The 26,781-nt window shown below is 44.6% G+C and overlaps 1 protein-coding gene across 2 annotated transcripts in view; it reads left to right on the top strand.

Annotated features, from left to right (window-relative positions):
• The window catches only part of RBL1 (RB transcriptional corepressor like 1), a 99,591-nt gene that overhangs the window by 26,639 nt on the left and 46,171 nt on the right, over positions 1 to 26,781 (top strand). Inside the window, exons 1-5 of one of the 2 annotated variants that reach the window (XM_075011415.1) lie at positions 6,056 to 6,186; positions 6,667 to 6,716; positions 7,271 to 7,454; positions 12,523 to 12,689; positions 19,756 to 19,868. In XM_075011415.1, coding sequence (XP_074867516.1) covers positions 7,392 to 7,454; positions 12,523 to 12,689; positions 19,756 to 19,868 — 343 coding nt within the window. In that variant the 5' untranslated portion in view covers positions 6,056 to 6,186; positions 6,667 to 6,716; positions 7,271 to 7,391. Of the gene's footprint in view, positions 1 to 6,055; positions 6,187 to 6,666; positions 6,717 to 7,270; positions 7,455 to 12,522; positions 12,690 to 19,755; positions 19,869 to 26,781 lie in introns of those variants that run through there. The other variant, XM_075011414.1, reaches the window with a different exon arrangement.

The following is a 26,781-nucleotide window of genomic DNA, read 5'->3' as shown; positions in this document are numbered from 1 at the left end:
AGACAATACCTCCACCATGTTTTATATAAACAGGCAAGGAGGAGCTCGATCCCGTGCCTTATGCGCGGAAGCAATCCGCTTATGGAACTGGTGCATCGCCCACGATATAATATTGAAAGCCTCATACTTACCGGGTGCGCACAACGTGAAGGCAGACCAGCTGAGCAGGCGTTTTGCGCTCACACACGAGTGGCAGATCCGTCCCGATCTGCTACGGCCGATTTTCCACACATGGGGGTTTCCCCAAATAGATCTGTTTGCCACTCAGCACAACAAGCAGTGCCCACGATTCTGCTCCAGAGCAGGACTGGGCTGGGGGTCCCTGGGGGACGCGTTCGCGATCCCGTGGGGGGGGCCCCTGCTTTATGCGTTTCCTCCCACAGTGCTGATCCACAAAGTTTTGCAAAAAGCCAGGAGGGAAAGGGCCCGGATGATCCTGATAGTCCCAACGTGGGATCGCCAACAATGGTTCCGCCTACTCCTGCGCATGTCGGACCGTCCACCGATGCCTCTTCCGGTGGTGCCGGATCTGCTCACGCAAGCCCAGGGGTCCATAGTGCATCCGCACCCCCACAGCCTGCGACTGCAAGCGTGGTTAATCCATGGCTCAGCTCCTTAGAGAGCACATGCACAGTGGAAGTACAGCAAGTCCTAGAAAGTAGCAGGAGGACTTCCACTAGGAAGACCTACAAACAAAAATGGACTCGCTTCACGGCTTGGTGTTCTTCCAAACAGCTGGCCCCCCTTTCGGTGCCTATACCTACAATTCTAGAGTATTTACTGGACCTCAAGAGAGGAGGACTCTCGCTATCCTCGTTAAAGGTCCACCTTGCCGCCATCTCGGCGTTCAGACATGAGGAGGAAGGGCACACGGTGTTCGCCCACCCTATGGTTACCAGGTTCCTCAAAGGGTTGGTAAACCTCTACCCCCCTCGGAAACCGATTCCACCTTCGTGGAACTTGGACCCGGTGCTTACCACACTGATGGGACCACCGTTCGAGCCCTTGGCCACGGTTCCCCTCCGCCTCCTTACAATAAAGACGACCTTTCTTCTTGCAATTACGTCAGCTCGTAGGGTGAGCGAGCTCGTGGCAGTCATGGCAACACCACCCTGTGCTGTTTTTTCCAAAGAGGCGGTAACCATACGGCTGCATCCAGCCTTTGTTCCCAAAGTTTCTTCTGAGTTTCACATCAACGAACCTATTGTTCTACCCTCGTTTTATCCAAAGCCTCATAACTCCAACGAGGAGGCGCGCCTACACCTCCTGGACGTGAGGAGGGCGCTAGCCTTCTACGTAGACAGGACCAAGTCCTTCCGGAAAACGGATAGACTCCTAGTCTCCCTCGCTCCCAAATCGAAAGGAGAGGGTCTCTCCTCGCAGAGAATCTCGAAGCACATTGTATCCTGCATAAAAATGTGCTACGAGCTCAAAAAGACTCCTTTACCGGCCACTCCCAGGGCTCATTCCACCAGGGCGGTGGCAGCATCAACAGCCTTTTTCAAGGGCGTTGCGTTGAAAGACATTTTGCAGAGCGGCGACCTGGTCATCCTACGACACCTTCGCCAAACATTACGCCCTTCACAGGGTATTCCAAGAGGATACCCGTCTCTCTGCAGCGGTCCTCTCGGGGACAAGCTGCACATAATCCGATTACCCACCTCCTATCTTGGGTTACTGCTGGGTAGTCACCTATTGTGGAGCACCCATGGGGACACTCGAAGAAGAAAGAGAAGTTACTCACCGTAGTAACGGTGGTTCTTCGAGATGTGTCCCCGTGGGTGCTCCGCTACCCGCCCATCCTCCCCGATTCGGATCTCTGTTAGTGTTTTGCAGGGGCACCCGAGGCGGTTGGTCGAGGAACTGGTGGGGACCGGATCGCGCACATGGCCAGGAGCGTGCAAGGGAGCGGTGCGCGCCGGCGCATGCGCGGTCCGGCAGAAACTGCTTGGAAGATCCGATCTGCGGCGCCGGGCAAGCCCGTCACCTATTGTGGAGCACCCACGGGGACACATCTCGAAGAACCACCGTTACTACGGTGAGTAACTTCTCTTTTCTAAATATAAGCGATTTACGATCTGGTGCTTCTACAGACAACTGTCTCTGAGTGAAGTGTCAATCCATACTGTTCTGGACTACCTGTTGGACCTGAAATAACACATCCTTGAAATGTCAGCATTCAGGCACACAGTCGATGGCACATCAGTCTTTCCTCATCCAGTTAGAGCACATTTTCTGAAAGGACTGGCTAATGTGTACCCCTCGAGGTGGCTTGTTGCACTCCTAGAATCATAGAAGAGTAGGACTGGAAGGGACCTCGAGAGGCCATCGAGTCCAGCCCCCTGCCCTCATGCCAGGACCAAGCACTTTCTAGACCATCCCTGAAAGCCATCTATCTAACCTCTTCTTAAATAATCTCCAGTGATGGAGATTCTACCACCTCCCTTGGCAATTTGTTCCAGTGTTTGATCACCCTGACAGTTAGGAACTTTTTCCTAATGTCCAACCTGAACCTCCCCTGCTGCAATTTCAGTCCATTGCCTCTTGTTCTATCCTCAGAGGCAAGGAAGAACAAGTTCCCTCCCTCTGCCTTATGACACCCTTTTAGATACCTGAAAACTGCTATCATGTCCCCCCTCAATCTTCTCTTTTTCCAAACTAAACAAGCCCAATTTTTTCAGCCTTTCTTTATAGGTCATGTTCTCTAGACCTTTGCTCATTCTCGTTGCTCTCCTCCAGACCCTCTCCAATTTCTCCACATCCTTCCTGAACTGCAGTGCCCAGAACTGGACACAATACTCCAGCTGAGGCCTAACCAGCGCAGAGCAGAGCAGGAGAATGACTTCTCGTGTCTTGTTCACAACACACCTGTTAATGCATCCAAGAATCATGTTTGCCTTTTTCACAACAGCATCACACTGTTGACTCATATTTAGCTTGTGATCCACTATAACTCCTAGATCCCTTTCTGCTGTACTCATTCCTAGGCAGTCCTTTCCCGTTCTCTATGTGTGACACTGATTGTTCCTTCCTAAGTGGAAAACTTTGCATTTGTCCTTATTAAACCTCATCCTGTTTACCTCAGCCCATTTCTCCAGTTTATCCTGATCCTTTTGAATTATGACCCTATCCTCCAAAGAAGTTGCAACCCCTCCCAGCTTGGTATCATCTGCAAACTTAATAAGTGTACTTTCTATGTCAATATCTAAATCGTTAATGAAGATATTGAACAGAACCGGTCCTAAAACGGACCCCTGCGGAACCCCACTAGTTATACTTTTCCAGCAGGATTGAAAACCATTAATAACTACTCTCTGGGTACGGTTATCCAGCCAGTTGTTCACCTACCTTATAGTAGCCCCATCTAAGTTGTTTTTGCATAGTTTATTGATAAATATATTATGTGAGACTGTGTCAAATGCTTTACTGAAGTCTAGGTATACCACATCCACTGCTTCTCCCTTATCCACAAGACTCGTTATTCTATCAAAGAAAGCTATCAGATTGGTTTGACATGATCTGTTTTTAACAAAACCATGCTGGCTGTTCCCTATCACCTTACCACTTTCCAATTTGCTTGCAGATGATTTCTTTAATTACCTGCTCCATTATCTTTCCTGGCACAGAAGTTAAGCTGACTGGCCTGTAGTTTCCCGGGTTATTCTTATTCCCCTTTTTATAAATGGGTACTATATTTGCCCTTTTCCAGTGTTCTGGAATCTCTCCCGTCTCCCACGATTTACCAGAAATGATTGCTAAAGGCTCAGATACCTCTTCTATCAGCTCCTTGAGGATTCTAGGATGCATTTCATCAGGCCCTGGTGATTTGCAGACATCTGATTTCTCTAAGTAAATTTTAATTTGTTCTTTTCCTATTTCAGCTTCTAAACCTACCCCTTTTTCACTAGCATTCTCTGTCGGGCATTCCTTCAGATTTCTCAGTGAAGACCGAAACAAAGAAATCATTAAACATCTCTGCCATTTCCAAATTCCCTGTTACTGTTCCTCCCTCCTCGCTGACCAACGGCCCTACCCTCTCCTTAGTCTTCCTCTTGTTGCCAGTGTATTTGTAAAAAGCCTTCTTGTTTCCCTTTATGCTTGTAGCTAGTTTGAGCTCATTTTGTGCCTTAGCCTTTCTAATCTTACTCCTGCATGCTCGTGTTGTTTGCCTATATTCGTCCTTTGTAATTTGTCCTAGTTTCCATTTCTTATATGATTCCTTTTTTATTTTGAGATCATGCAAGATCTCTTGGTTAAGCCAAGGCAGTCTTTTTTACCATGTTTTCTATCTTTCCTGCACAGTGGGATAGCTTGCTTTTGGGCCCTTAATAATGTCCCTTTGAAAAACTGCCAACTCTCCTCAGCTTTTTCCCCTCAGTTTAGCTTCCCAAGGGACCTTACCTACCAGCTGTCTGAGTTTACCAAAATCTGCCTTCCTGAAATCCATTATCTCTATTGTACTGTTTTCCCTTCTGCCCTTCCTTAGAATTGTGAACTCTATGATTTCATGATCACTTTCGCCCAAGCATCCTTCCACTTTCAAATTCTCAATAATTTCCTCCCCATTTGTTAAAATTAAATCTAGAACAGCTTCTCCTCTGGTAGCTTTTTCAACCTTTTGGAATAAAAAGTTGTCTGCAATGCAATCCAAGAATTTATTGGACAGTCTGTCCCCTGCTGTATTAGTTTCCCAACATATACCTGGATAGTTGAAGTCCCCCATTACCACCAAATTCTGGGCCCTGGATGATTTTGTTAGCTGTTTAAAGAAAGCCTCTTCCACCTGGCTAGGGGGCCTGTAGTAGAATCCTAGTAGGACCTCATCCTCGTTTTTTACTCCTCTGAGTCTAACCCAGAGACTTTCAACCCGTCCATCTCCTACATCCATCTCCACCTCCGTCCAAGTGTGTACATTTTTAATATACAAGGCAACACCTCCTCCTTTCTTTTCCTGTCTGTCCTTCCTAAGCAGGCTGTACCCTTCAATACCAACATTCCAATCATGAGTATTATCCCACCAAGTTTCTGTGATGCCAACGATATCATAGTTGTATTCGTTTATTAGTACTTCCAATTCTTCTTGTTTATTTCCCATACTTCCTGTGGGGTTTGGGCTTAGTTCTAGAGTTACTAACGAGAGACCCATTCGAGCCTATGGCTACGGCCTTGCTCAGATAGTTGACGTTAAAGATTGTGTTCCTTCTGGTGATTACATGCGCCCGAAGGGTGAGTGAGCTGTCTGCCCAGATGGTGATCCCCCCCATATACTGTTTTCAGCAAGGATAGGATGGTACTCAGATTACATCCCCACTGCATCCCCAAGGTCACCTCGGAATTCCACGTTAGTGAGCCAGTAGAGCTCCCGGCGTTTTATCTTAAACCGCATTCCTTGGCATGGGAAGTGCAACTGCACTTATTGGATATGAGAAGAGCCCTAGCTTTCTACATCGACAGAACCAAACCCTTTCAGAGGATCAAGAGGTCAATGGTGTCCAAGGGTGAGGCAATATCTTCACAGAGACTATCTAACCTTATCACATCCTGCATCACAACTTGCTGCTCCCTGCGGGGTGTGTCCTTACTGTACCAGCCGAGGGCGTACTCGACCAGAGGGATGGCGGTTTCGATAGCCTTCTTCAGAAGAGTCCCCCTCTGTAACATCTGTAGAGTGGCAACTTGGGCATCCTACAACACGTTCATCCGGCATTATGCCATCCACTGACAGATGTCTGAGGATACCTCCTTGTTCACAGGGGTGTTGTCTGTCCTGAGCAAGACTTGAATCCAGTACTTGCCGCCTCCTTTATTCGTGGGGGTGGGGGAGTACTGCTACTCAGTCACCTAAGGTCAGCGCCCATGGGCACACTTGAAGAAAAAGTTACTCACCTTCATGCAGTAACAATGGTTCTTCGAGATGTGTCCCTGTGGGTGCTCCACCACCCACCCTTCCTCCCTGCTTTGGATTCTTCTTCTTTTTCAGATTCGAAGCAGTTTCAAGGAACTGGCTGAGTCCGGCCTGTGCACATTATTGAAAGGGTGTGGAATGACACATTGGAGCCCATGCATGCACGGTCCGGCTGAAAACAGTTATGAAGATCTCCGAACTGTGGCACCAGGGCAAGCCTGACACCTAAGGTGGAGCACCCATGAGGACGCATCTCGAAGAACCATTGTTACTGCACTAAGGTCAGTAACTTCTTTTTCTCTTGAATTTGAAACTCCTTGTTCTGTGGACTGGATAAAGCCCTGTCCATATTGGGAGCAGGACAGTGCTAGTTACAGCAAAGTTTAAACATGCCAGCAGTATTATGGCATAGTTTCTCTAATGATTGTGAACAGGGTCTTTGTGACTGGTAATTATGTGAGAATTATGTTATAAAACAATATTATAGACTTCTTATTGTCAGTAGCACAGGTCTCCTGTGATTAATATCTAGCCAAACACTGTCAAAGTGAGAAGGCTTTTACTGTTGAGATGTCATCTGTACACAAATTCATTCTTGATCTTGTGCAGCAAAAATCCAGAGAATGCATTTGATTCTGGTCATCTGCATTACAATTAAGCTATCATGCATCCACTCTTCTGGAACTGAACAAGTTTTAGCTTTGCTTCTTTTTAAAAATAGTTATATGTACAATCTTATTTTTCAACTTTTTTGCTTCTAGATTTTAAAAGGAGACTGCCTTTTGGATTTTTGCTGCTTTGCAGATAACAAGTAAGTTATGATGTTTTTAAGCAATAAGTTAAGCCATTTGTACATGCAAAAATCCTCTTGCCTCCACTCCAGAGCTGTTTCATTTTCCAATGGGAGCAGAGTGAACTAACTTGCTCTAATACTTATTGGAAGCCAGTGCTTGGAGCGTCACCAGCAGCAAAAGATGCCTGTTCCCAATCTGTGGCCCGTGATCCACTTGTTGTTTCATACAGCACAAAGCTGCAGCTGAAGTGACATCCTCAGGTCCATACAGGTAGTATACATTGTGGATGGGGCCCACATAACACACACACAATTGAATGTGAAGTCCTCAGTGGTAAATAGGTTGAGAACCACTTGGATGTGTTATGAGAAAAAGGGAGTCAAGGCATTCATTAACATGTTCATGTGCACTGTTACTGATTTTGGTTAGTTTTCTGTCACAGGGAGTGCTATTACTAAAATTAATCGTTTGTTTATTGCTTTCAGCTGTATAGAGAAAATTAGTCAATGGAGTTACTGTAGCTTCTTTAATAACTTAACCTTCCATAAATTCAATATGGCTTCTTTTACAGCAAAGCATTGAATAAGGAGTATGAAGAGTATGTTTTATCGGTGGGTGACTTTGATGAGAGGGTTTTCTTAGGAGCAGATGCAGAAGAAGAAATTGGAACTCCCCGAAAGTTTGCTGCTGACATGCCACTAGGGAAAACAACAAGAGCTCAAGTGGAGTGTCATCTTCAGCAACATTTTGAAAAGGTAGTATAACTTCCTTCACTCTATATATTCAGTTTTCAATACCCACTGTTTGTCAGAAATGGGAAAATACATTTTATGTGGAATCCAAGCATATATATTATATCTCTCTTCCTCTATACTTCTTCAGTAGATGCTTCCTGGGATGCTTTGTCGTGAGAATATACTTTGGTATTATATATGTGCAATAAGAAGTTCAGTCCAAAAATGTAGGCTTTGTATCTGGGTTTTTTTAATCTGGTACAAAACCAGATTAGAATATTATGAAATCTTAACACGTTTTGATTTAAAAAAAAAAAAAAAAAAAGACCTCCTCCAAAGCAGTTAACTCAAACATGTTTTTCTTGGATGTCAGAGATAGAAATTAAAAAAACCGCTGAACACAAAGTGACCCTCATCTGTCTAGCTTCACCGTCCATTCTGGGTGAACTATAAGAACATAAGCATGGCCGTTACTGGATCAGACCAAAGGTGCATCTACCCCAACATCCCGTCTGCTGACAGTGGCTAGTGCCAGATGCCCCAGAGGGGTGGACCAAAGACAATAATCAAGCAGCTTTGTCTCCTGCCATCCATCTACAGCCTCTGACAGAGGCCAGGACACAATTCTTACCCCCTGGCTAATAGCCTTTTACGGACCTAACCTCCACAAATTTATCTAGCTTTTCTTTGAACTCTCTTATTGTCCTAGCCTTCACAGCCTCCTCTGGCAAAGAGTTCCACGGGTTGACTGTGCGCTGTGTGAAAAAGAACTTTCTTTTATTTAGTTATAAAACTGCTACCCACTAATTTCATTTGGTGTCCTCTAGTTCTTGTATTATGGGCACAAGTAAATAACTTTTTATTCACCCTCTCCACTCTGCTCATGATTTTATATACCTCTATCATATCCCCCCTCAGTCTCTTCTAAACTGAAAAGTCCCAGTTTCTTTAACCTCTCCTCATATGGTACCCATTCCAAACCCCTGATCATTTTAGTTGCCCTTTTTTGAACCTTTTCTAATGCCAAAATATCTTTTTTGAGGTGAGGAGACCACATCTGTATTCCGTATTCAAGATGTGGGCATACCATAGTTTTACGAAGAAGCAGTAAAATATTCCTTGTCTTATTTTCTATCCCTTTTTAAATAATTCCTAAAATCCTATTTGCGTTTTTGACTGCCGCTGCACACGGTGTGGATGTTTTCAGAGAACTATCCACAATAACCCCGAGATCTCTTTCGTGAGTAGTTGTAGCTAAATTAGCCCAGCATATTGAATGTATACTTGGGATTATTTTTTCCAATGTGTATTACTTTACACTTATCCACCTTAAATTTCATTTGCCATTTTGTTGCCCAGTCACTCAGTCTGGTGAGATCTCTTTGAAGGTCTTCGCAGTCTGCTTTCATGTTGACTATTTTGAACAGTTTAGTATTATCCACAAACTTTACTGCCCCAGCACTTGCCCTTTTCTCTAGATCATTTATGAACAAGTGGAATAGGATTGGTCCAAGGACTGACCCTTGGGGAACTCCACTCATTACCCTTCTCCATTCAGAAAATGGAAAATTAAGCCTGCTTCATAAATCTACTTATTTGTCATGATCTTAAACTGGTGTTTACATTTTTTGTGCAAAAATATTTGTGGTCACTTTAAAAGAAAAACTAAGGGCAAAAATAAAAATTAGCTGTCAGAAAGGTGAGGAATGTGAGGAATGTTGGGTAGTTGCAGCTATGTCAGTCCCTGAATATCAGAGAGACTAGATGGGTGAGATAAAATTGGACCAATTTCTGGGAGTGAGAAAGACAAGCTTTTGAGCTACACCATGCTCTTCTGCAGGTCTGGGAAAGGTGTTCTAAGAGTTACAGCTAAATGCAAAGTGGAACAGATTGATTGTTTAGCATAAGTAGTAGGTACATATTCTAAGGGACAACTCAACCCACAGAACACCACCTTTGAGAGAAACCATGGCACCAATATCCACCACATGGACACTGTATGACACCCAGTCATCATCAATTTGGTGATGGAGCCGAGTTATCTATACTCTTTAAGGCACCAAAATTCTGCCGCACCACAGGACCTGATACCATCCTAACATGCAGAGCTAGAAAAATTCTTCCATGATCTCTGCATCATGAATTCTTCCACAGCAGTGATGATGCACTCAGAGTTCCCATGGTTCCACCAATAATCATAAGATAAAAAGAATCATTTGACTGGATACCATGAAGCAGATGAACCTACTCTCTTAATCGACTATATGTTGACTGTAAAATTCTTTACAAACATCACATGTATCATAATCTCTACACTGCTCAGAGTGCAGACACATAGTCCCTAAAATCTGACCACAAGATGGTGATGAAACAAGCAGACCAAGAGGATGCCATTGTAGTTCTCAAATGTAATGACTTCATTAATAAGGTCAACTAATAACTCTCCAATACCACTCAGAGAGGAATCCATGCCCCACTTTACCCAGGAACTTAAGGGTATTATTGAAGCATACAAAAAAGGCCAAGAGAGAGTTTACAAACTCATCTGCATGAACCCACCCCAAGGGCCTTCTCCAAGCTTCTCAAGGTAGACAAAAAGAGAACCTAGCAGACCCAACATATCTGGCCAAGCTATTCTAACTGAAGAGATATTGGGATTCTCAAGAACCATCCTCGGGCCAACCACTGCACACACGGTCAGCTTCCTTCAAGACACTAGTAACACCCTGCAGCATTAACCAACTCCCAAAGAATGCTATTTTTGATATCATGGATGTCACATCTCATTATACCAGTATCTGTCACAATGATAGTATAGCTGCTTGCCTCAAATAATTATGACAATGGAAAATCCTCTCGTCTTTTTCATCTACACCCACACGTTTTAAATTCAACAATAATTTTGTCTGAACTATGGGAGCAGTTAGGGTATTAGGAAAGCCTCTAGCATGCCATCCTCTTCATGAAGAATTTCTGGAAAAATGCACCACGAAAGCAGTGATATGACCAGATGATATTTCCATTCTGTGCAGCAGTTTAAGCTGTCTATCCATAGATTTTCACAACAACTTCAACCCCATTCACCATCCGTTAGCCTCTCTCTGGAACACTTCCAACATTAACTTCTTAGAAAACGTGTAAGGACATACAAGAAACCCATCACTCCTATCTCCATGGATTAACCACCCAGCACACCAAAGAGTGTCATGTACAGCCAGCTGCTCAGATACCAAAGAATATGTTCCAAAGAGAAGGTCTGGGGTATGTATCTTAACACACTTAACTGTCTTCACCAAACAAGAACATTACACCAGAGAAATAGATCACATTGGGGAATAAGCCTCCTAAAAACTCCTTGAGAGAATCCGCTTCAGTTCAAAAATAAAATCGCCTCCAACTACATACCCTAACTGTTTTCTATCCCACACTGGAACCTATGTGTGGTATCATCAAAGAGTTACCACCCAGACTTGATATGTACCCCATGCTGAAAGAAAGTTTCTCCAGATCCCCAATTCTGGCATTCAAACAACCTCCCGGCCTTGCTAAGGTCATTAAACGCAGGCTTCCTACCCTCCACGACACACCAGCCCAAAGCAGTGCCAGTCCTGACGGAACAAAAACAGATGCAAAACCTGCAGACGTATCCCCAGTGCTACAATGATCAACGTGCCCCACACCTTTCAAGATCCATAGATTGTACATGTCTATGATAACCATGTAGTATACCTCAGCCCGTGCTTTAAATACCCCAATAAGTATGTGGATAAAACCAATCACTATACTTTCATATACTCTGACAAAGGAAAATGATAAAAGACAAAACACCTTATCACTTGTACGTGAACATTTTCCTAAATCAGTCACTCTGCCTATTAGTCCTTATCCTCAAAAAGAAAACCCACATGATACTTTCAGAAGATGAACCTGGGATCTTAAATGCATAACTGTGCTAGACACTAAAAATCACATACTAAACAGAGACACTATATTTACTGCTTATTACTAAAGCCCAACTAAATTTATGGCTTTGCAAAATGTGTCATGGTCTGTGAAATCTGGTCCCCATCAGTGAAATCTGGTCTTTTGTGTGCCTTTACCCTGCACTATACAGATGTCATGAGGTAGATGGGTATTTCTCAAATTGGGGCCCTGTCCCAAGACTTTCAGGGGGGTTTAAGATAATTTTAGGAGGGTCATAATGTTGCAACTCTTTCTTTTGCACTGCCTTCAAAGGTGGGTGGTCAGAGAATGGTGTCTGTTACTCAGGCACCTAGATCTGAAGGTAATACCCACCAATAGCAACACAAAAGTAAGAGTGACAGTATCATACTGTGTCATCCTTACTTCTGCTCTTCTGCTTTCAGAGCTGGGTGGCCAAAGAAAAGCATCTGCTGACTGAAGGTTCAGCTCTGCTGGTAGAGGCAGAGAAGTAAAAGTGATAGTAGTACCATATCAGGCCATCCTTACTTCTCTGCTGCTGCTGGTAATGGCTCTGCCTTCAGAGCTGGGCTTCAGGCCAGTACCCACCACTTATCAGCTGCCCAGCTCTGCAGGAGGTGCCGCTGTCTACTGTAGAAGTAAGATTCTGAAGGTGTTGCCGTGGTCTACGGTAGAAGTAAGATTCTGAAAGTGTTGCTGCTGTCTACGGTAGAAGTAAGATTAGTAGAACTGAAAGAGCTTTGTAGCTGAAATATAATTGCAGCATATGTAATAAATGTGTTAAATTAATAGTTTTGATTCATTAGATACTTACAGCCATATGTTCCAATCATTTGGCCTCTAGCATTTGTCAGTGTTTGTGTGATCTTGTCTATGTTTTAGACTTGTATTTTATTAATAACTCCTTGTCTAAAATAACTTCTGGCTTTTAGTTTGGGGGTTATATTAAGTTTGTAATTTTGTTATAAAATTTTCCCTTAAAAGCAGTTTAAATCTCAGCCTATTTTGTGGTGACTGTGGTGGTGGCAAACATATTTTTTCTGCAGTTTGTGTGCACCTGTGAGTTTTGTGAATGATTTTGCCATTCATGTCTCAAAACATTTGTAGAAACAATTTTTGATGATTAAGTTTCTTTCTTACCTGACAGAAAAGATCATTTGCACCTTCTACACCACTGACTGGAAGAAGATATCTGAGAGAGAAGGAAGCAGTAATTACTCCTGTTGCTTCAGCAACACAAAGTGTGAGCAGGTTACAGAGCATTGTGGCTGGGTTGAAAAATGCACCTAGTGAACAACTCGTAGCTATCTTTGAGTAAGCATGTCACTTACCCCACTTTCATTATGCATTGTGACCACTCTCTTCAGATGTGGTTTTGTTAAGCTACTTCATTTTTGCTCCATTCTTAATTCTCTTTAAAGGATTTTAGGAGGATTACCGGGACAATAGACAGACCTATCTTGTTCGTATTGCCATTTGAAAGGACTTACTGTGATGAACAAGAAGTCCTGTGGCACCTTTATAGACGAACAGATATTTTGGAGCATAAGCTTTTGTGGGCAAAGACCAGTTTCATCAGATGCATGAGACTCATCTGTTATCTGTTCGTCTATAAGGTGCCACAGGACTTCTTTTTCTCAAAGATACAAACTAACATGGCTACGTCTCTGGTACTTACTGTGAGGAACTAAACCTTTAATTTCTTAATGAATCTGCGCTTGAAAAGTAAGGCTTTAAAAAAAATTCATTACTTACTGCTAGAGTAATAGGACCATTGTTTTTTTACTCATCCCCTAATTTATGATTTGTATGTCTGTCTTTTTTATTTCAGATAGATTAACACTGTTACTGTAACAAGTTTGCCAGGGAAAAAAAATCCATTTAACATAAGCAAATTGGGAGAAATTAAATTCTAGTCTGAAAGATGTCACCTACCAAGGAAGAGAGTAGTGTATGACATTCCTGTCTGCTGACTAACGTCTTTTTTTTAAGTTCAAATTGTGAAAGTGAGCAGAACATATCCTAAAGTCTGTCATTAGTCTTCAGAATTCAATTTCTCCAATGCACATTCATCTAATTTCATAGATTCAGGGACAATAAATATAAAAGGGACAGTTGTGATTATCTTGTCTGATCACCTTTTATAACACAGGCCATTGGACTTTCCAAAATTAATCCCTTTTTGACCAGGGCATAACATGCCAAAAAATGCTGGGATTCCTGCTCAGTGTGGGCAAATCAACACTAGCACTGACCAAAGGATATAGTTCATTGGGACGGTGCTAGACGTAAGAACATAAGAATGGCCATACTGGGTCAGACCAAAGGTCCATCCAGCCCAGTATCCCGTCTGCCGGCAGTGCCCAATGCCAGGTGCCCCAGAGAAGGAGAACAGAAGACAATGATCAAGTGATTTATCTCCTGCCATCCATCTCCTGCCCTTGTACTGAAGGCTAGGGCACCATACTTTACCCCTGGCTAATAGCCATTTATGGACCTAACCTGCAAAAATTTGTCGAGCTCTTTTTTAAACCCTAATAGAGTCCTGGCCTTCACAGCCTCCTCCGGCAAGGAGTTCCACAAGTTGACTGTGCGCTGTGTGAAGAAAAATTTCCTTTTATTAGTTTTGAACCTACTACCCATCAATTTCATTTGGTGTCCCCTAGTTCTTGTATTATAGGAAAAGGTAAATAATTTTTCTATATTCACTTTCTCCACACCATTCATGATTTTATATACCTCTATCATATCGCCTCTTTTCCAGAATGAAAAGTCCCAGTCTCTCTAGCCTCTCCCCATATGGGACCCGTTCCAAACCCCTAATCATCTTAGTCGCCCTTTTCTGAACCTTTTCTAATGCCAGTATATCTTTTTTGAGGTGAGGAGACCACATCTGCACGCAGTACTCAAGATGTGGGCGTACCATAGTTTTATATAGGGGAAGTATGATATCTTTTGTCTTATTATCTATCCCTTTTTTAATAATTCCTAATATCCTATTTGCTTTACTAACTGCCGCTGCACACTGCGTGGATGTCTTCAGAGAACTATCCACTATAACTCCAAGATCCCTTTCCTGATCTGTCATAGCTAAATTTGACCCCATCATGTAGTAGGTGTAATTTGGGTTATTTTTTCCAATGTGCATTACCTTACATTTACCCACATTAAATTTCATTTGCCATTTTGCTGCCCAATCACTCAGTTTGCTGAGATCTTTTTGTAGTTCTTCACAATCCCTTTTGGTTTTGACTGTCCTGAACAACTTGGTGTCATCTGCAAACTTTGCCACCTCACTGCTTACCTCATTTTCTAGATCATTGATGAACAAGTTGAACAGGATCGGTCCCAGCACTCACCCCTGGGGAACACCACTAGTTACCCCCCTCCATTGTGAAAATTTACCATTTATTCCAACCCTTTGTTTTCTGTCTTTTAACCAATTCCCGATCCATGAAAGGATCTTTCCTCCTATCCCATGACCGCCTAATTTACATAAAAGCCTTTGGTGTGGGACCGTGTCAAAGGCTTTCTGGAAATCTAGGTATATTATGTCCACTGGGTACCCCTTGTCAGCGTGTTTATTAACCCCTTCAAAGAATTCTAGTAGATTAGTTAGACACGACTTCCCTCTGCAGAAACCATGCTGACTTTTGCCCAACAATTCGTGCTCTTCTACGTGCCTTGCAATTTTATTCTTTACTATTGTTTCTACTAATTTGCCTGGTACTGATGTTAGACTTATCGGTCTATAATTGCCAGGGTCTCCTCTAGAGCCTTTTTTAAATATTGGTGTTATATTGGCCGTCTAGCAGTCATTGGGTACTGAAGCGGATTTAAAGGATAGGTTACAAACCACTGTTAATAACTCCGCAATTTCACATTTGAGTTCTTTCAGAACCCTTGGGTGAATACCGTCTGGTCCTGGAGACTTGTTACTATTCAGCTTATCAGTTAACTCCAAAACCTTCTCTAATGTCACTTCAATCTGGGAGAGTTCCTCAGATTTGTCACCTCAAAAGGCTGGCTCAGATTTAGGAACCTCTGTAACATCCTCAGCCGTGAAGACTGAAGCAAAGAAATCATTTAATCGCTCCGCAATGGCACTGTCTTCCTTGATCGCTCCTTTTATATCTTTATCATCCAAGGGCCCCACTGCTTTTTTGGCGGGCTTCCTGCTTCTAATGTATTTAAAAAATATTTTACTATCATTTTTTGAATTTTTGGCTAGCTGTTCCTCAGAATCTTTTCTGGCTTTTCTTACTACATTATGACACTTACTTTGGGAGTGTTTGTGTTCCTTTCTATTTTCCTCACTAGGATTTGACTTCCACTTTTTAAAAGCTGCCCTTTTCTCTCTCACTGCTTTTTTAACATGGCTGTTAAGCCATGGTGGTTCTTTGTTAGGTTTCTTAACTGTGGTTTTTTTTATTTGGGGTATACATTTAAGTTGGGCCTCTAGTATGGTGTCTTTAACCAGTTTCCATGCAGCTTCCAGGGATTTTAGTTTAGTTACTCTACCTTTTAGTTTCTGTTTAACTAGCTTCCTCATTTTAGTGTAATTCCCCTTTTTGAAATTAAATGCCGGAGTGTTTGACCGCTGCGGTGTTCTTCCCAACACAGGAATATTAAAAGTTATTATATTGTGGTCACTATTTCCAAGCCGTCCAGTAACAGTTACCTCTTGGACCAGATCCTGCGTTCCAGTCAGGACTAGATCGAGAATTGACTCTCCCCTTGTGGGTTCCTGTACTAGCTGCTCCAAGAAGCAGTCATTTAAGGCATCAAGAAATTTAATCTCTGAATCCCGTCCTGAGGTGACATGTACCCAGTCAATATGGGGATAATTGAAATCTCCTATTATTACTGTGTGTTTTATTTTGATAGCCTCTCTAATCTCCCTTAACATTTCAGCATCACTATCACTGTCCTGGTTAGGTGGTCGGTAATATATTCCTAATGCCATATTCATATTAGAGGAATGAATTGTTGTCCATAATGATTCTATGGAACGTTTTGATTCCTTTAGGATTTTTACTTCATTTGATTCTATATTATCCTTCACATATAGTACCACTCTGCCACCCGCACGACCTGTTCTGTCTTTCCGATATAATTTATATCCCGGTATGATAGTGTCCCACTGATTGTCCTCATTCCACCATGTTTCTGTGATGCCTATTATGTCAACTTCCTCCTTTGATATGAGGTACTCCAGTTCACCCATCTTATTAGACAGACTCCTAGCATTAGTGTAAAAGCACTTTAAAAAACTACCACTATTTATATGTCCGCCTTTCACAGACGCGTTGGATTTTTTTATATGCGATTGTTTCACATCTGATCTTGCCCATATATTATTTCCCACGTTCCCTATCTGACTAACTTCTAGAGAATCCCTATCTATGGAGCCTCGTGTAAGAGAAGTCTCTGTCCGATCCAGGTGCTCCCCTGCACCAATCGGCTTTCCCCCACCTCTTAGTTTAAAAACTGCTCTACGACCTTGGTACTTGGTACAGATGAAAGCAGTTCTTCAAAGTCTAGATTCCAGACATTAGCAGGCATCATCCAAACTCTGAGATGATACGCTATCACCACTGCAAGGGCAGGCCTCAGTCTCCTAAAGCACACAGCAGCCTGCACCTTTATCATCAAGCGTGCCAAACTGAGACTCGGACCTCTTAAGGTGTGGCTTGCCTTAGCTTATCATCTGAACCAGGACAGTTTGGCCTCAGTATTAACAGTTATGGGGCATATACTAAATGATCTCCAGTGGTGGCTGGACTCTTGCGTAATTTATAATGGAGGTATCTTTCTGCCCTCTCTGGGCAATGCTGGCTACAAAAAGTGCTATGTGAGCATCCATTTTCAGATTCAGGTGATGTTGTAAAGGAGCAGCCAGTAGCATTATCTCCCATAAACCAAAAAAAAAAAACAAAAACCTTATTTCTTTTTGCAATTGGCTGAATAAGAAGTAGGACTGAGTGGATTTGGAGGCTGTAAAGTTATATGTTTTTGTTTTTGACTACATTTTGTTAATAAAAAGGTCAGTATTTGTAATGGTGCAATCTCCTTTCTGTGCAAGTGCAATACAGAGTTTGGTGGGAGGTGAATGGAAAAATACCATATTCTCATTTTACAGCGCAATATTTGCAATAAAAATAAGTGAACACTGTATTCTTTGTATTGTGTTGTAGTTGAATCAGTATATTTGAAAATGAAGAAAAAGTATCCAAAATATTTAACAAATTTCAACTGATAATCTGTTTAACTGTGGTTTAAAACTGCAATTAATCATGATTGAATTTCTGAATTGCAGTTAATTTTTGAGTTAATCACATGAGCTAACTGTGATTGATTATAATTGACAGCCCTAGTTAAAAACAGCAGTCATTTACTATTTTGGAAGGTGGGAGCTAGTGCACTGCTTTGAAGAACAGAATTCAGTTTATTAAAGCACGGTCTTTGTTGTGCAATCCTCTTGTACTAAAATAATGCGGTTAGGGCTTATCTACAAAGTGGAGTAATGAATACTATGGGAGTGAGATTTCTGAAGTACCCTAATATGTAGCAGGTTAATCAGTCTGTGCCTGTTGATGCACCTAACAGTTCTTGGTGGAATTTAACATAGTAAGCACTGTTACTTCTTTGAGGGATTTCTCTGTGGGTGCTCCAATTTGGTTGTTGGTTTTTTTTATAGCCGAACCTCCACAGCCCGTTAATGCTCAGTGCCTGCCTCATGTGCCAGCTGTCTCAATAATGTGCATGTGTGCGGCCATGCTTCTTAGTTCCTTTTCTACAGTCTCCTGGCTGGAATTCATCTTTACATTTATTTAGCCTAGTTAAGCTACATCTATACTTTGAGATAAATTTGAATTTATTAATATTGATTTTGTAATACTGGATTTTATAAAATCAAATTTGACTATCTTTACCTCCCCACATGCTGCTCACAAAGTTGATTTATTACTGCCACGTTCAGTGGGCAAACATGGACTGTTACAGCAGTGCATTGTGGGAACCTATCCCACAGTTCCCTCATCCCCATAGCATTCTGAGTATTTTTGCTGGTATTTGACATCTTCCCACATTGCATTACCCTCATTCCCCTCCTGTGGCAAGCAAACATCCACTTTTCCAGGCAGGAGGAAAGAAAGGTGGAGCATCAACAAGATCACCAAAGTAACAGAAATCTTTCTTCCATAACTGAATTGCTTTTTAAAACTGTAGCTGTAACTGAATTATCAGACATATAGAAATCAGTAGGTGCATGTCTTAAGTGGTCCTCCACTGCCTGTCCCCCTTGCCTTGATTGCATCTGATCCCTGAAAATAATACAGGGACAATTAAAAGCATGAAGACAGAGCTGATAGTAAAGTTTTTAAAAAAGAGAGTTGCTGAGGGGAGGGTATTTGTCTTCCCAGTCCATTATACAGCTTCTGTGCACAGTTTGTATTCTCAGCTGGCCCTCCACCCACTCTTCCCTGCATGAAGGGATCGAAAGTTAGAAGGACAAGGATTGAAAGGGCTTGGAAAAAAGTTTTTTGGCTTCCATCTTCACTACTCAGTCATTGCCAACACGGAGGATGGGGCTGAAATCTCTTGGTTTTTGCAAAAACCAGCAGGTTCTCAACTGGTCCTCCACCCACTCTTCCCTGTGGGCAGGGGTCCAAAATTAGAAGAGGATAGAAAAGGCTAAGAAAAAAGATTTTTGACTTCTGCCTTCACTACACAGACATTGCCAACGTGGGGGATGGGGCTCGCCAAATTTCATTGCCATTGTGGGGCTGTTGGCTATTTTGGGAGGTTGAATAGCCAGTTGGCATGGTCCCCAAATATCTTTTTTGGCTGTGGGGTGCTGGGTCTGTGGCTCTAGGGACACTTGAACTCTTCCCCTGGGCAGCAGCCAAGCCCCTCAATTCGTAGCCACCACGGGAGACTCCCTGCACTCACCCACTGGCAGCAATAGTGCCCCAAAAATATTTTGGGGGGGGGGGGGGGGCTATTTGAAGCAGTCCACCCAGACAGCAGCAAGTCCCTGAAAAATCTTAGTCATCAGGGAAGAATTCCTCTGTGCCTTCCTCTCCCCCCAGTGGCAGCAACTATTGACAAAATTTTATAGAGAATGGGATGAAATAAGACAAGGTTACAGTCCGGAATAGGACTTGCAAGGAGTGGTATTAAAACCAAGAGTCTATCTCTTTTCTGGTTAAATTTGAAACCTTTTTGAATGTATAATGCATCCAAGGACAGGACATTGGCTGCCAAGAGGAAAGCTTAGGGAATTTAATCCTTTTTTCCAAAGAGAAGATATGAATGGGCTTTTTTATGTTTTTATAATATAAAAATGGGTTTTCTCTCTCATTGGCCCCTGCTGTAGATCTTGTATACGCAACCCTATGGAAAACATCATGAATCGAGTTAAAGAAATTGGCGAGGCTTTCTGTCGGAGCTATATTCAGTCAACAGATGGTCATCCAGGATCTCACATAGGTAGGGATATGTGAAATGCATAGAACGTTTTAGCACAGCAAAGTACGTTGCTTAGGTATCAAAAGTAACATGTTTATGCAAAGAAAATACTACTTGGACTGATTGTTCATGTATTAGGTTGAAAACTCAATTTTCAATGGAGAGGCAACTTTGCTGCATAGAAATGTACTAATATTGCTTCAGCTGCTGATTGATTAGGCTAGGATGCCAAAATTTTGAACATAAGCATGGCCACACTGGGTCAGACCAAAGGTTTCCCTGGTTCAGTACCCCATCTCCTACAGTGGCCAGTGCCTGGTGTCTCAGAGGGACTGAACAGAACAAGTAATCATCAAGGCTGTGTCTACACTAACTCCCAACTTCGAAGTAAAAAGCAGTCAAGTAGCACTTTAAAGACTAGCAAAATGGTTTATTAGGTGAGCTTTTGTGGGACAGACCCACTTCTTCAGACCACAGCCAGACCAGAACAGACTCAATATTTAAGGCACAGAGAACCAAAAACAGTAAGCAAGGAGGACAAATCAGAAAAAGATAATCAAGGTGAGCAAATCAGAGAGTGGAGGGGTGGGGGGGAAGGTCAAGAATTAGATTGAGCCAAGTATGCAGACACGCCCCTATAGTGACTCAAAGTTCCCATCACAATTTAAACCACATGTTAATGTGCTGAATTTGAATATAAAAGCCAGCTCGGCTGTTTCCCTTTCCAAAACGGTGCAATAATTCTTCTTCAGTAACACACATACCTTTTAGGTCATTGACAGAATGCCCCATTCCATTAAAATGTTGACTAACTGGTTTGTGGATCTGGAGTGTTTTGATGTCTGTTTTGTGCCCATTGACCCTTTGTCTAAGGGAGTTAGAAGTCTGTCCAATATACAAAGCATCTGGGCATTGTTGGCACATGATGGCGCATATGATGTTAGTAGAGGAACATGAGAAAGTGCCCGTGATTCTGTGAGTAACCTGGTTAGGTCCAGTGATGGTATTTCCAGAGAAGATATGTGGACAAAGCTGGCAGTGGGCTTTGTTGCAGGGAAAGGTTCCAGGACTGGTATTCCTCGGGTATAAACTGTGGCTGTTAGTGAGGATCCTCATGAGGTTGGGAGGTTGTCTGGAGGAGAGAACAGGCATGTCACCCAGGGCCTTGTGGAGTGTGGCATCCTGATTAAGGATAGGTTGTAGGTCTTTAATAATTCGTTGCAGTGGTCTGAGTTGGGGGCTGTAGGTGATGACCAGTGGTGTTCTGTTCTTGGCTTTTTTGGGCCGATCTTGGAGTAGCTGGTCTCTGGGTATTCATCTGGCCCTGTCGATTTTGTTTTTTTACTTCTCCTGGTGGGTAATTCAGGTTTATGAATATTTGGTAGAGATCTTATAGTTTTTGGTCTCTGTCAGTTGGATCAGAGCGAATGCGACTGTACCTAAAGAGCTTGACTGTAAACAATGGATCTAGTCACGTGTGCAGGATGGAAACTAGAAGGGTGACTAGATCCATTGTTTACAGTCAAGCTCTTAGGTACAATCGCATTTGCTCTGATCCAACTGATAGAGACCAAAAACCACAAAAACTTTACCAAATATTCATAAACCTGAATTACCCCCCAGGAGAAATATAAAAACAAATCAACAGGGCCAGACGAATACCCAGAGACCAGCTACTCCAAGATCGGCCAAAAAAAGCCAAGAACAGAATACCACTGGTCATCACCTACAGCCCCCAACTCAGACCACTGCAACGAATTATTAAAGACCTACAACCTATCCTTTATCAGGATGCCATAATGGGTTAAAGTGAAAAAGGATGCATATAAGAAGTGTCAACTTGAACAGATGACTGAGGAGCAGTATAATTATATGGCTGGAGAATGCCAGGGAGTAATCAGGAAAGTGAAAGCACAATTGGAATTGCAGCTGGCAAGGGATGTGAAGGGTAACAAGAAGGGTTTTTACAGGCATGTTAACTATAACACCCATCTCTGCCCATCCTGGCTAATTGTCATGGATGGACCTATTCTCCATGAATATATCTTTTTGAGGGGTGAGGTTTGATACCTATTGTAGTCCTGGCTTTCACAACATCATGTGACAGAGTTCCGCCTGTTGACTGTGTGTTGCATAAATAAATACTTTCCTTCTTTTGTTTTAAGCCCGCTGCCTATTAATTTTATTTGAAGACCTCTTAGTTCTTGTGTTATGAGCAGTAAATAGCACTTTTCTCCACCCCAGTCATGACTTTATAGACCTCAATCATATCCCTCTTCAGCCATCTCTTTCTCAAGCTGAAATGTCCCACTCTTAACTCTCCACACACAGAAGCTGTTCCATACCCCTTATCAATTTTGCAGCCCTTTTCTGAGCCTTTGAAGAGATAAAATGTCTCTATAGTGTATTTCTGAGGACATTTTATCAAGTATCAATCCCAACTCCATGGATGTGAAGATGTATTCAGTACAACTCCTACTGAGACTTTTATAATAAACATTACATTGAGAAGGTTAGCAATCAAACGAAAGAGTATCTTTTAAAAACAAATTTACTTAAATAAGGGGTGACTTAGTGAAGGCAACAATGACTTCAAAAATACTGAACCACGACTTATTGATTGAACACATGTTGCATCTCTTCTTCGCAATAGGTCAATAATTGCCAAGCACAACATTGTACAGCATTAAATGAAACCGTGCAAGGTTATAGTTCAACATGGGACTTGAAAGAAATTGTATTGAAACACTTAAAATATTATAAACTTGCTTTTCTTCTTCGAGTGTCCCCATGGGTGCTCCACGTTTAGGTGTTGGGCTCGCCCGGTGCCGCAGATCAGATCTTCCAAGCAGTTTCTGCCGGACCGCGCATGCGCTGGTGCGCGCCGCTCCCTTGCGCGCTCCTGGCCACGTGCGCGATCCGGTCCCCGCCAGTTCCTCTTAACCGCCGTCGGCTGCAGACGGAATCCGACTAGGCTACGGCCAAGTTAGCGTATTCAATGGTTTTAGCTGTTTTTCTTTAAAGTTTTCAAGTTCTTAGTCTATTGTTAAGTTAGCCAGTTGTTATTTTCAAAAAAAAGAAACAACAAGCGGGACAGCATTCAGTCCAGTCCTAGAAACAAGCAGAGCACCGGAGGCCAGGAGCCTAGGGCCATTAGCCCTCCTGCCGCGGCAGGCTATCCGAGAGGGGGGAAAACAGCACAGAGAAGGTGCTAAGTACCCTATTAACAACTAAAAGACTCACCGACAATGTCCTCTTCAGGATTCAAGAAATGTGAGTCTTGCCGAGAGGCAATGCCAGCGTCTGATGGGCACAGTCACTGTATAAGGTGCCTGGGGGAGTCCCATGTCAAGCAGAAATGCTCCTTCTGTGCAAAATTAACAGCCAGAGCAAGGAAGGATAGGGAGATGCGGCTTCGAATGCTGCTATTCGACAAGGCCCTCCAGCCAGATGTACCGGAGCGGCCGCAGCAGGAGGGACCCTCCGGGGCCCATAAAAGGAAAGCCGCCTCCCTCACCCCATCAGCGCAAAAACGGAGGAAAGTCTCCCCAACCCGATCCCTGCCGGCAGCAACAGCGAGCGGGACGGGAGGAGCGCACAGCCCCCAGCCGCAGCAACAGCTGATCGGCGGCGGCACGGAGAGCCACGTGGAGGCGGCTCAGCCTCTGATAATCAAACAGCCGCCCTGCACCGCAGGCAGGCCGGCGGCGGCTAAACAAGCGCCGGTACCAGCGGCACCACAGGCAGCGGCACCGACCCCCGGGGAACCGGCGGTGCAGAGCGTGCAGGCACGCAGCCTGCAGGCACCGGAGGACACCGCCCGTGCGGCACCGCCCATGAGCGTGCCGAGCGCGGCGCGGACGGGGCCGAGATCTCCTGCACGTCAGGGGGCGGAGCCACCCCCTCAAGGGAGGGGGAAGGCTGCACAGAAAACAAGGCTCCACAGCCCCTCTGCAGCCCTGTCTGGAGAGTTGTTTTCTCTCAGCCCTCCGCTCATGCTGCAGACTCCAACTAGAAGGCAGGGGTCCCCCCTAGCCTACCCGGAGCCCCCGCCTCCATTTTTACAACCAGCCTCGCCCTGGCTGGGACCACCTTCACCCTTCTTGGGGTTTGAGCCGCTGGAGTACTGTCACAAATCTCTCTCTCCAGTGTCCCAGGTCTCTCGACGATCTCGCTCCCCCAGACGCAGGGGGTATGCACCAAGGGAGTGGTCCAGGTCACCTTCCCAAGGGCAGTGCCCATGCTGCCATGGTCGTCCCTATCACGCGGGGCAGAGACACCACCGGCAGTCCACCAGGGAAAGATCCCCACAGACGGTCCCGTATCCCCGAGGGCAATCGCGAACGGGGACAGAGATTCAAGTATCTCAGGGGGAACTGCTTATGGAACCCCGAGATTTTCCCTTGCAAGCTTCCAGCGAGCGGATGTACCATTCCCAACAGGAACCGGAAGGGTCCAGAGAGGCGTATCCTAGTGGTTCCTCGCTCTCCTCCCCGGACGAGGCTACGGCCCGGGGGGACGTCCATCCTCCGGACGATCTCAAACAGTTTCAAGAGCTGTTTAAGAGGGTGGCCTTCACGCAAGGCATCCAGACAACAGAGGTGCAAGAGAAACACCATAAGCTCCTCAAAAATCTGAGACCTCCGGCCTCCTCCAAAATAGCAATACCGCTTGATGAAGCAATCTTGGAGCCCGCCACAATGATATGGCAGACCCCTGCGACTATTCCGCCTGTCCACAAGAGAGCGGACAAGAAATACTTTGTGCCGGCGAAGGGCATGGAGTTCCTGTTCAGCCACCCACAACCAAATTCCTTGGTGGTAGAGTCGACGCAACAAAGATCAAAGACATCTCAATTCAAGACAGGGGGAACGGACAAAGATGCCAAGAAGCTAGAGCTGTTTGGCAGAAAGGTCTACTCCTCCTCCACACTACTGTTGCGAATGGCAAATTACGCAGCGCATCTAGCAAACCACAATTTCGACAACTACACTAGGTTAACCTCCCTCATGGACTCGCTTCCAGAGGACAAGTAACCGGTGCTCAAGGCCATCGTGCAAGAAGTTCTACGCGGCCTCGAGGGCGGGAGTTCAGATCACCCTGGATGTTGCGGACACAGCAGCACGCTCCACAGCTATGGCAGTGGTGATGCAAAGGGAGTCCTGGCTCCAGACTTCGGGTATACTGAGGGACCTGCAGGCAAAGATCGTCGATCTTCCCTTCGACTCGCAGAAGCTGTTTGCTTAATCAACTGACTCGGTCCTTCATTCCAGTAAAGATTCAAGAGCCACACTTAGGACCCTGGGGATTTACACCCCTCCATACAGAAAGAAAAAGTACTACCCTCAACAAAGACGGTACCAGTACCAGCTACAGCGTCCCCAGTACCACAGGGGTTACGAGCACGGGCGACATCAACAGCACCAGCAGTACAGAACTCCCAGGAGACGTTCCCAACAGAGCCGTGCGTCCTCAGGGCAGGGCCAAAGGCCACAAGTTTGACACACAGATCCAGGGCTGCGCCATCACTACCATCGCACAAGGTCATCTGAAGCGGTTATTCCACCATCGCCTCCGACCATTCTACGACCAGTGGCAAAGGATCGCCACAGACAAATGGGTGCTGGAGATCATAGCCACGGGTACGCCATCCCCTTCCAGTCGCTCCCACCGCCACGACCTCCACCCAGGCCCCACCTCCAGGAGGCCTCCCACGTAGCGAGGCTCAAGCAGGAGGTAGACCATCTCATGCTCATAGGGGCAGTGGAAAGAGTGCCGGAGCAACTGCAAGGGAAAGGGTTCTACTCGAGGTACTTCCTCATGGAGAAAAAGACAGGAGGCTGGAGGCCCATCTTAGATCTTCGAGGCTTCAACCGATACCTGCGCAAGCAACGCTTTCGGATGATCACAATCGCCTCCATCCTTACGGCACTGGACGATGGAGATTGGTTCGCAGCCCTCGACTTACAAGACGCGTATTTTCACATAACTATCCGTCCGGCTCACCGACGATTCCTCCGGTTCATGGTAGGCAAAGAACATTTTCAATACAAGGTCCTACCGTTTGGCCTCTCCTCAGCCCCCAGAGTCTTCACCAAGACCTTGGCAGTGGTGTCAGCCTACTTGCACAGATGGGGTATTTATATTCCCATATCTGGACGACTGCCTACTCAAAGGGGCCTCGAAGGAGGAGGTACTACGCATGATATGCGTCACAGCAGGCACGTTCTCTTCGCTCGGCCTGGTTATCAATCTGGCAAAATCAAAGATAGACCCCACACAGGACATAGAGTTCATAGGGGCACGCATAAATTCTATTACAGCGAGAGTGTATCTACCAGAGAGACGCTTTCGGGCCATCGGCTCCCTCGTGCAAGTCATCACCTTCAGCCCTACGGTGCTGGTTCTGACGTGCTTATAGCTGCTGGGCCACATGGCGGCAGCAGCAACGTTCGTAGTACAGAACGCCAGATTACACATGCGCAGCATGTAGCACTGGCTGGCGAGCGTATACAAACCGGCAGCACACACCGTTCACAGGGTGGTGTCGCCCGCAACAGAGGTGCGCAAATCCCTGCAATGGTGGGTAAACCCCAAGAACTTGCTAACAGGGGTACCCTTCCACCAACCACAAATATCAGTTTTTCTTACTACAGATGCCTCCCTCATAGGGTGGGGAGCACACATGGGCGAAGAGGTGACGCAAGGGCTGTGGTCCTCCACGGAGTAGTCACTGCACATAAATATACTGGAGCTCAGAGCAGTGTTCAACGCCTGCAGACACTTTCGAGACCATATACAAGGCAAAGTAGTCGGGATCAGTACAGACAATACCTCCACCATGTTTTATATAAATCGGCAAGGAGGAGCTCGGTCCCGTGCCTTATGTGCGGAAGCAGTCCGGTTATGGAACTGGTGCATCGCCAACAATATA

The sequence above is a fragment of the Carettochelys insculpta genome, chromosome 17 (genome assembly GCF_033958435.1).
Source record: "Carettochelys insculpta isolate YL-2023 chromosome 17, ASM3395843v1, whole genome shotgun sequence".
Classification (NCBI taxonomy): domain Eukaryota; kingdom Metazoa; phylum Chordata; order Testudines; family Carettochelyidae; genus Carettochelys; species Carettochelys insculpta.
Note: the sequence above shows the minus strand (reverse complement) of the source record. Positions and strands in the feature narration are given on the sequence as shown.